Consider the following 11,356-nt stretch of genomic DNA (forward strand, 5'->3'; position numbering starts at 1 on the left):
TCTCTCTCTCCTCTCTCTCTCTCTCTCTCTCTCTCTCTCTCTCTCTCTCTCATATGTCCTATAGTAAATTAAATAATAACAACAAAATTAAATAAATAATTAATAATAATTTTTTTAAAAAACTAGTGAACCCTTCTCCAGGCCCATCCCAAATCACTAGAATAAGACAATGGAGACTCAAAGAGATAAAACCGTACCATGAACCAGTGCCCCCAGCTATGGACAACACCTCTCTCCCCTTGGCAAACAATCATTGAAGCAGAAAGGCAAGAAAGAGGCCTCTCATGCCCTTTTTTCTTAGACAGGGTCTCTCTACATTGTCATCCTCCTGCCTCAGCCTCCCAGTTAGGACTACGCGTGTGCACTACCATGCCAGGTTTCTTTATAGATAAGATCTTGCCACATTGCCCAGGCCAGCCTCCAGCTCACAATCTTCCTGCCTCAGGTTCCCCATGTCACTGGGATTGCAGGTACATGCGAGTGCACCCAGCCCTTACGTTGGACCAGGAATTGTACCCAGACCTCCCAGGTGGTCCCAGCCTGCAGAGCACAGTGTCTTAGCAGCACACGCCACCATGGTTCGGCCAGCAGTCTCCTCTGGAGAACCTGACTGTGTATACAGAATACCAGGCTAGTCTACTACAGCAGCTACGCTCACCTGAGAAGAAGCCAGTACTCCATTCACACTGCTGGCCCCCAGAGTGATCTTTTAAAAATACAAATGTGATCATATTTTCTCCTTTATAAGTTGCATTGACCTGACCAAATTACTCAGGACAAATTATTCAGCCTCCCTATGCCTCGATTCCTCATCTGTAAAGTAGGGATGTAGAGTTCCAGGGCTGATGGGAGGATAATGAGCTAATATTTATAATGAACCTGGAACATAATTAAGAACTAAATAAGTATCTGCTTTTTCACTATCATTTCACCACCCACCTACCTCCCTGCCTCAGAAACATCTTAAGTTAAACCTCATTTATATGCCCTATTAAAGGTTCCACCTGATCTGATCCAGCCACTCAGCAGCCTCATCTCAAGTGACTCTCCCCCTCTCCTCTCCTCAGCAGCACTGGTCCTTGGGGAATACTTCCCTGATCTCCCAGCCCACACTAGACACCCGCGCTGTCCTCCCTTGTAGCGCCCTCTGTAAGCACGGAACCACACAAAGAACATCCGTACACCGTGCTACTTGCTTTGACATTAGTCTCCTCCACTACCAAGTAATTTTAACAGACTGAAGGACCCTGTCTTGTTCACTTTATCCCAAATGGTTGGCATATCATGTGGCAGGGGAGTGCTCAATATATTATTAAATACAAAGGGAGAAATAAGGTGGTGGCACAGGAGTAACACAACTGGACCCACATGGGAACGGTTCCTGGTTCATATCCCAAGACCTCCATCAGCATACCAGGTACATATACCAAGGATCTGGGCCAGCTGAGAGTAGACTGCAGACTGGAGACCCTGTTCAGTTCACCTCTCTCACTCTCTCTTGTCCCTCTCTGTCTTTCTCTCAAAGAAGAAATAAACAAATTGGGCCGGTAGGTTGGCATGGTGGTTAAGAATGCTGGACACTGCCACATGGCCGACCATGGTTTGAGTCCCAGACCTTGAAGGAGGCCATTTAACCTCTCTGATGTCAGTTTCCTCACCTATTACCTGGAGATAATACTACTTCATGAGGCTGTTAGGAATCAAATGAAGCATTAAAGCATTTTGTAAATTAGAAAATGCTCTTAAATATTTGGCTTATTGGAGGCCAGCAGGTGGCATGGTGGTTAGGGGCGCTGGACTCCTGCATGGCCGACTACGGTTCAAGTCCTGGTGGCTTGTTTTCTAACTTTCTCTCTCTCTCTCTGTCTCCCTCTGGTCAAATTAAAAAATAAATGAATGAATAAATAAAATGGCCATGCCGCAATTCCTTCTCCTCTCTGGATCTTGAGCACGCACGCACATGCGCCCAGCATGAGTTTAAGTCATCTGGTTTGGGACTCGAACTGTGGCAGACTATATGGGAGTCCAGAGACATAGCCATTACGCAACTGCTGGTCCCAAGTTAAATAATTCTTAAAAAAAGAAGAAATAAATGAGTCAAAGCTACAACAAAAAAGAAAAGGAGAAGTTCTTTCACTCATTCTATCTCCTGTTACCTTGTTCTGGAAGGTGAGAAAGAGAAAACCATAAGGTATAAAAGCAGGGCCAAATGGTGGCATAGTGGTGGCACAGGTGGACCCACATGAGAAGGCCCTGGGTTCTCACCCTGCAGTTTCCCAGGGCATGCCAGGGTGGCTGAGACTGGAACTGGATCATGTTGTGAAGACTCTATTAGGGGTGCCTTCTCTCCCTCTCCCTCTCCCTCTCTCTCTCTCTCTCTCTCAGGGAAGAAATAAACATTTTTTAAGAAATAAGGTGGTGTGGTGATTAAGGCACTGGATACTCCCACATGGCTGACCACAGTTCAAGCCCCAGACCTGGTGGCTTGCTTTCTCACTTACTTACTTTCTCTCTCTCTCTCTCTCTCCCCCCACCCCCCTCTGGTCAAATTAAAATAAATGAATGATTAAATAAAAAGTTAAATAATTATTTTAATAAATAAGTTAATTAGTTAATTAATTAATTAAAATAAGGTGCATGAATTCTGCCACCTTCCCTCTCCCTATTTACCATCCCTTTCCTCTCATCTTTTACCTTTTCTCTCTTCCCTCCTCTCATCCTTAGCAGCTGAACCTTCATTCCACGGCCCTCTGAGGTTTCCTCACTCCTCCATCTCCTTCCAGCTGGCCACCACCCAAACAGACATTGTCAGACCTCACCCCTGACCACAAACTGCCTATAATGAAAAGCCCTGTTTACATTCAAACCAGAGCTGTGGCCAGAATGCAATGGGCTCTGCAATGATCACAGGGAACAAACTTTCAGTATCGCCAAAGAAGGAGCATAAACAGCCGTATCATCTGAGATGATTTTTTTTTTTTATTGCTGCTACTTGACTACCACTTGGCCCACCTCCCAAGTGACATGCCACACCACTATAAACACAATCCATATTTAGGACTGCAGAGAGAAGCAGGGTTGTATCATACGCAGAAATAGCCCAGAAGGTCTAAGTGGAAAGAGCACAGCATTTGAACACTGAGAACCGGGGTTTGCACCAACACCATGGCAATCCTGATAGCCATGTGACCTTGAAGGAGGCCATTTAACCTCTCTGATGTCAGTTTCCTCACCTATTACCTGGAGATAACACTGCTTCATGAGGCTGTTAGGAATCAAATGAAGCATTAAAGCATTTTGTAAATTAGAAAATGCTCTTAAATATTTGGCTTATTGGAGGCCAGCAGGTGGCATGGTGGTTAGGGGCGCTGGACTCCTGCATGGCCGACTACGGTTCAAGTCCTGGACCTGGAAGCTTGCTTTCTCTCTCTCTCTCTCTTTCTCTCTGGTCAAATTAAAATAAATTAATTAAATAATTCTTAAAAAAAAAAAATTGGCTTGGGGCTGGCAGATGACATGGTGGTTAAGGGCACTGGATTCCCACATGGTCAACCATGATTTGACTCCTGGACCTGGCAGCTTGCTTTCCCGCTTTTCCTTTCTCTCTCTCTTCCTGTCTCTCTCTGGTCAAATTAAAAACTAATAATAATAAATGGAAATAAATAAATAAATTATTATTTTAAAAGTATATGGCTTATTGCTAACTAAAGTTTAACATTTCAATGAATTCTCCTTTCAAGTCTAACTAATATTAGGCTGGTGGGACAGTAATTACAGTTTTGCATTGTTGTAATTTGCCACTTAAGACTGGAATACATTCTTAAATGTGGTTATATTATACATCATTTTAATGTGCATTTCTCACTTTATTTTTTTTGCTAATGACCTATTACTTGCTGTTTATTTCATATATGTTTTGGACTATGGAGATGATGTTAGACAAAAAGCAAAACTGAGTGATTTTCTTATTCAAGTTCAAAAATGAATCAACAGTGGGGAACCAGCAGTTAGCGTAATGGCTATGTCGCTGGACTCCCACGTAGTCGACCGCGGTTCGTGTCCCGGACCCGGTGGCTTAAAACTCACGCCGGGTGCGTGTGTGTGCATGCCCAAGATTCCGAGAGGAGAATGGAGGAGAAGGGATTGCAGCGTGACCATCCCCCCTGGGGGGTGATTTCTCGCTTTCTGTCTCTATGTCTCTCTCTGTCTGTCTGGCGAGCGCACGCGCCCTACAGTGAAAATCTCTCCAAAAAAAAAAAAAAATGAATCAACAGTGGAGACAACTCGCAACATCAACAACACATCTGGCCCAGAAATTGCTGAAAAACACACAGTACAGTGCTGGTTCAAGAAATTTGCAAAGGAGGGACCAGCAGTTAGCGTAATGGCTATGTCGCTGGATTCCCACATAGTCGACCACGGTTTGAGTCCCAGACTGGTGGCTTAAGCTCACGCTGGGTGCGTGTGCATGTGTGCCCAAGATCCTGAGAGGGGAATAGAGGAGAAGGAATTGTGGCCATCCCCCTTAGGGGGTGATTTCTTGCTTATTGTCTCTCTGTCTCTCTCTGTCTTTCTGGTGAATGCACACATCCTATAGCAAAAACCTCTTTTTAAAAAAAAGGAAAGGAAAGGAAAGGAAAGGAAAGGAAAGGAAAGGAAAGGAATTCACAAGGGGGACAAGAGCCTTGAAAGTGAGGAGCATAGTGGCTGCCCGTAAGAAGTTGACAACGACCAATTGAGAACAGTCATTGAAGCTGATCCTCTTACAACTACATGAGAAGTTTCTAAAGAAGTCAATCTCAACTGGAAGGTGAAAAAGTTCAGTAAGTGGGTGCCCCATGTGCTGACAGAAATACAAAAAGAAGATTAAATGGTTTGAAGCATTGTCTACTCTTATTCTATGCAACAATGACAAACCATTTCTCAATCAAATTGTGATGTGCAATGAACAGAGATTTTATATGACAACCAGCAGCCACCACTTCAGTGGTTGGACCAGAAAGATATCCCAAAGCACTTCTCAAAGCCAAACTTGCACCAAAAAAGGGTCACGGTCATGGTTTAGTGAGGTCTAATCCACTGCAGCTTCCTGACTCCCAGTGAAACTATTACATCTGAGAAGTACACTCAGCAAATCAATGAGAGGCGCTGAAAACCAAGACAACACCCACACTCACGTCTCACAACCAAAGCTTCAAAGTTGAACAAATTGGGCTACCAAGTTTTGCCTCATCCGCCACATTCACTTGATCTCTTGTCAACCAACTACCACTTCTTCAAACATCTCGCACCCATTTTTCAGGGAAAACACTTACACAACCAGCAGACTGCAGAAGATGCTTTCCGAGAGTTCACTGAATCCTGAAGCATGGATTTTTAAGTTATAGGAATGAAAAGACTAATTTATTGTTGACAAAAAGATTGAAATGGTTCCTATTTTGGTTGATAAAGATGTGTTTGAGCCTATTTATAATGATCTAAAACTCACGGTCCAAAACTGCAATTACTTTTGTGCCAACCTAAGTCAATAAAACTAACAGAAAATAATGCTCTAAACTTAAAATTATTATAACCTTTGAGATAATATAGATTTGTTTCCTTTATAAAATCTTATTTATTAATTTCACTATTTTTATTTTGCATTTTAGCTCTGTCTCTTCCCTGTTTCTTCTAGCATATCACTATTTTCACTTTCTTCGAAATGGGTTTTATGCCTGATCTGAATGTTCAATTGCATCTATTTAACTCTTCTAAAAATTCCAAAGAAGGATTTTATCCAGGGACCAGCAGTTAGTGTAATGGCTATGTCGCTGGATCCCCATGTAGTCGACCGCAGTTCAAGTCCCAGACCCAGTGGCTTAAACTCACACTGGGTGCATGTGCGTGCATGCCCAAGAATCTGAGAGAATGGAGGAGAAGGGATTGTGACATGGCCACCCCCTCAGTGGGTGATTTCTCGCTTTCTGTCTCTCTGTCTCTCTCTGCCTTTCTGGCGAGCACACATGCCCTGCAGCAAAAAAATCTCTCCCCCCTCCAAAAAAAAAGAAATTAAAAAAAGGATTTTATTCAGTGCTGCTGATTTAAACACATTCAAATTTAATCACATTCCCCTACCTAAATTATAAACTAATCACTTATATACCCTTTAAGGTTTCCATTCTTATTTATATATTTTCAAACTTTGATACATACACAGCAAATAATACTTTTTGTTGTTCTGATTCAAGTAGCAGTGCTCCTACTCTGAGTAAACTGTAGAAACACCAAGAGATCCACTCTAGTTACAAAACATAAATGAACTAACTAAATATCTTACATATGTGGAGCTTTTCTAGGCAAATTTTAGCTACTAATCCAAGTAATTGGTCAGAGTTCCTATTGTAATGAAGGTTCACAAAATAAATATTAAAACATGGTTTCCTATTTATGAAACAGAACACTTAAAAAATTACAATGGTGTTTCTATTTTTATCATTTTGTTTATACTAGTGATTATTATACCTTGAGTCATCCTTCTCCCTTTACTAGAAAGTTGATTTCAGCACAGACAAGTAATCATATGATTAACCTCTAATAGGACAGATTTAGTATGACAAACATTACATTTCACTCTCTAAAAATGAGTTACTATCTACCTACATAAATAAGAATTTTGAACTCCAAAGATCATTTAAAAATTACATAATTCATGAGCCTGCCCATGGCCTACTGGTTAAGGTGGCTGGATCTGACATGGCCAACTGCACATTTCAAGCCTCAGATTCAGTGGATTCAAAAACATGCTGGGCACATGTGCATGCATGCCTAAAATTCTAAAAGGAGGGAGAAATAGAGGAGAAAGGATTGCAGCATGACCAGGCCATATGGGGGGAGGGGGAGATTCTTTTTCACTCTTCCTCTCTCTTTCTCTCTCTCTCTCTAGCCAGTACATATACCTTCTGCAAATTTTATTTTAAGAGTAATTCTTGCTACAGGGTGCATGTGCTTGCCAGACAGACAGAAAGACAGAAAAAGAGAAATCACCCCCAGAGAAGAAGGCCATACTACAATCCTTTCTCTTTCATTTTCCTCTCAGGATTTTGGGCATGCACATGCACGCACCTGGTGTATGGTTCAAGCCACTGGGTCTGGGACTCAAGCCACAGTTGGCCACGTTGGAGTCCAACGATGTAACCATTATGCCATCTGCTGGCCCTAAATTTTTAAAAGTTTCCTACCAGATATCAACATTTACTTCTTATCAAACACACAGCTATTCTTTCTATATATTTGGTCATTTGACTGCAAGCAATATTTAAAAGAACGTTATTGTCACTATTTTAAAATATTGGGTACTTCTCCACTAATCCCATCTAGTGATAATCCTCTTGGTGATTCAGTAGCTTGATCCTTTACTTTTAGTTAAACCTCCTTGCTGGTTTTAAAAATATCACTATTTCAATTTATCTGTACACCTCTCACATTAAAGTGGAACCCCTTCTAGTCTATCTTAATAAATTATATTATTTGAAAAGATTATACTAATCTAAAAAACAGAAAAATTACCTTATAGCCTATTGTCTTCCGATAATAAAGAATTTCCTTTTCCAGAAGCTCAAATAAACGTGGTGGGAAAAACTGAAAATCCTGAACATTTGGCTGTTTGGAAGGCCGTGGAGCCAGTGAGGGGAAAATGTATTACATATATACAGAATTTGTTTTCAGTACATGAAGTGAACATACTTATCTCTTTTGATATATGAAAAAAATCAACACAATGGAATCCATTTAATAACTGGGCCATTTGAAGTGCTTTTTGTATTGTTAGGGACTGTGATCTGGCAATAATGTAAGTAGATCTGAATCACAGACCATGTTACAAGAGAAATCTATGGTAGGACATACAAACTAGCCTTGTACTGTTTTACCTTTGGAATCTTTGGCTCGCTGACACGCAAAGCCTCTCTAAAGTAGGCATCCACTGCGTAGTTTGCTTTGCGTTCCCGTTTAGGAGGTTCAATCCATTCCACCATACCAAGCTATACACAACAAACAAGACAAGGGGTTTAATTACTCCAAACGGTTTTATCAAAATCAAGTACATCAAGGCCCAACCACGGTGGCACATTCTACTAAGATGCTGTGCTCCGTAGGCTGGGACCGCATGGGAGGCCCAGGTTTGATTCCCAGGCCAACCTAAAGGCCAGGCACAGAGATGCATGCCTATAATCCCAGCAACTCAGGAAGGCTGAGGCAGGAAGATCTAGAGCTTGAGAATGGCCTGGGCAACATAGCAAGATCCTGTCTTTGAAAAAAAAGCTGGACAGGGCCAGTAGGTGGTGTGATGGCTAAGGCACTGGATTCCCACATGGCTGCCCCTGGTTCAAGTCCAAGACCCAGTGGCTTGAAAATCACAACAAATAGATAAACAAATAAATAGGGGGAATATGTTTTTAAAAAAATAAAAAAGAGGTGGGCAGGGTGGTCCATGCCTATGTCCCAGCTGGGAGGCTAGTGCAGGAGAATCACAACAAAGAGGTCCTCTCTTTAAAAAAAATAATAAAATACATCAAGGCCATCATATAAAACCAAAGCTGTTAGAATTAAAATATGCTTTGAAAAGCAATTATACTTCCAAAGTTCTAAAACCTTCTACTGTACACCAAGTGTATGTGCAAAGATGGCATTCTTTAAAAAAAAAAAAAGGGTCAAGAATTAATTCTTCCTTGGTGATAGAAGAGAATTTGCAGAATCTTTATGTCAAAATGAATCAATAAAGGGCAGCTAATACAGAAGGAAGAGTAACATTGATTTTGATAACTGTATGAATTAGAAAATAAATTAAAGGGGTGAATGAGAAACATCAACATCACAGACATCTATCCCTACATATCAAGACAAATGCTCAAATGAGACCTTCTGGAAAGATAGCTGTGGCATAATGGGAAAAAAGTCAGTCGAGTCAGAAAAACCTAGACTTGAATTCAGCTTCTGTCACTTCACCAAGTTGTGTAACTTTGGGGAAATTATTTTCTCTGTAAAATGAGAATAATACCTATGCCTTAAGGAGTCAATGTGAATGTATACATGAAAACATTGGGTAAACTTCCAAGAGTTGAATGTAAGGTATTATCAAACATCCAAAGTAATGTGACCAATAATTTGGTAGCTTTATAAAATTTTACCCCATCAGCTAGAAAACACAATTGAACAGTAAACAAACAAAACTGACAATACAAAGTTCTGGAATCTGAGGAAAGGTTTTCTAATTCATGTGTTTTTCTTGATTTCACACTGTTTAACTGAGTGCCTTTACATTAAATAGACCATTACTGGTCCCACTCTATTTGATCTTATTGACAGGTTTGATTCTAACTTAGCATCATATTTTAAGAGTAGATGGTAAACTAAGGTGACCAGGATGGTAAGAGAACTGCAAACTTTTACAGTGTCTATAGAGAAATAAAAACCAGGAGTAGACATAATAGCAGTATTCACATATCTATCAAATAGAAAAGACAATTCTTTGTTAATTCAGAAGATTAAAACCAATATGGAGGGCCAGCCCACAGTGCACTGGTTAAACCCTGTGCACAGGGAGCTGGATCCTATATGGCTAACCACAGTTTGAATCCCAGCCCCAGAAGGTTGAAAAACAAGCCAGGTGCATTTGTGTGCATGCACAAGATCCTAACAGGGAAGAAAAATGGAGGCAAAAAGACTGCAGCATGATCTCTCTCTCTCTCTCTCTCTCTCTCCCCCCCTCCCTCCCTCCCTCCCTCCTGTAAGTTCACATGCCCTCTGGCAATTAAAAAAATCAACCTGTACAGTTATAAGGAAGTAGACTGCTACTCAATATAATTTAACAACTATGCATTAAGTACCTACTATATTATGCGCAAGTCAGTATCAGACACAGAAAGAGGTAGAAGATAACCTTTTTCATCAAAAAGTTTCTAAGTCAAATGAGAAGTTTTTCTGAGAATTGGAGAATATAGAACAGTGAAATGAACTATACCAAGAAAGGTAAGATTCCTAATACTACAATATTCAAACGGAAGCTGGGTATCTGCTCTACATGCTACAGATGGGATTTCTTAATTACAAGAAAGGTTAGTGAATGAGTTTTAAGGCTTCTTTTAACTCTAAGGGTCTAACAATATGAATATTAAGTAAATATTTAAGTGATATTTAAGTAAAATAAAAAATACCCAAAGCAGTGAAACAAATTTTGCTTTTGTTTCCCAGGGGGATTAATGTAAGGTCAAAGTAATGGAAAAGATATTTTGTAAACCACCTGTGTTTTATCTTGTTCAACTGGAGTGAAAAAAATTAATATTAGGCTTTTTTACATAATAATATCATTTATTTATTTTTCATTTCATTTTCTTTTATGACAATACCACACCTCCCTGTGACATCAATACTTTGCCTCCCTATTTTTCTTCTAAATGTCCTTCCTCAGACCTTCCTCTTGCACACATACTGTATCTGGTATTTACATCTATATACTGTGTTTCTATATCCTTTAGTGAATTAGTTTCAGTCATAGAGTGTGGACACTTGGTATATATTAAGTGGGGACATACAATACCTCTCCTTCATAGCCTGGCTTGCTTAACTCAGCAGTAAGTCTTCCATATTCATCCACTTCCTGTCAAAAGCCAGGGTTTTGTTGTTTTGTAGTGCTGAATAGTATTCCATTGAGTATATTTGCCACAGTTTTTCTATCCATTCATCTGTTCATGGGCATTTGGGTTGGTTCCATGACTTAGCAATCGTGAATAGTGCCACAATAAACATCGATGTGCAAGCACTTTTCCGATGAAGAATTCTTCTGTCCTTTGGGTAGATACTGAGGAGTGAGATTGCTGGATCATATGGTAGTTCTATTTGTAGATTTTTGAGGAATCTCCAAATTGTTCTCCACAGCAGCTGGACCAATTTACATTCCCACCAGCTGTGTAAGAGAGTTCCCCTTTCACCACACCCCTGCCAGCACTTACCATTTTTTGCATTTTTTTTAATCTTAGTCATTCTGACTGGGGTTAGATGGTATCTCATTGTTGTTTTGATCTGCATTTCCCTTACAATGAAGGATGTTGAGCATTTTTTCATATGCCTTTTAGCTATTCGTATGTCATCTTTAGAGAGTGGTTTTTTCCAACTCATTCCCCCATCTTTTAATAGGATTGATCGTCTTTTTTCAGAACAGCTGCTTGAGTTCCTTGTGAATTCTGGTTATCAGTCCCTTATCTGACACATAGTTTACAAAAATATTTTCCCATTCTGTGGGTTGTCGGTTCACACTTGTTACTGTGTCCTTTGCTGTGCAGAAACTTCTTAGTCTAATATAGTCCCACTTGTCTATTTTAGG

At 40.3% G+C, this 11,356-nt stretch overlaps 1 protein-coding gene across 5 annotated transcripts in view; it reads right to left on the minus strand.

Annotated features, from left to right (window-relative positions):
* Positions 1–11,356, minus strand: part of SMARCA1 (SNF2 related chromatin remodeling ATPase 1) — a 107,844-nt gene that overhangs the window by 40,570 nt on the left and 55,918 nt on the right. For all 5 annotated transcript variants that reach the window (XM_006165846.3, XM_006165845.3, XM_006165848.3 and 2 more), the window contains exons 16-17: positions 7,908–8,020; positions 7,546–7,659 (exon numbers count right to left, since the gene is read on the minus strand). In XM_006165846.3, the coding sequence (XP_006165908.1) occupies positions 7,546–7,659; positions 7,908–8,020 (227 nt within the window). The remainder of the gene's footprint in view (positions 1–7,545; positions 7,660–7,907; positions 8,021–11,356) is intronic.

Source organism: Tupaia chinensis, unplaced genomic scaffold (assembly GCF_000334495.1).
Source record: "Tupaia chinensis unplaced genomic scaffold, TupChi_1.0 Scaffold144058_1, whole genome shotgun sequence".
Taxonomy (NCBI): Eukaryota; Metazoa; Chordata; class Mammalia; order Scandentia; family Tupaiidae; genus Tupaia; species Tupaia belangeri.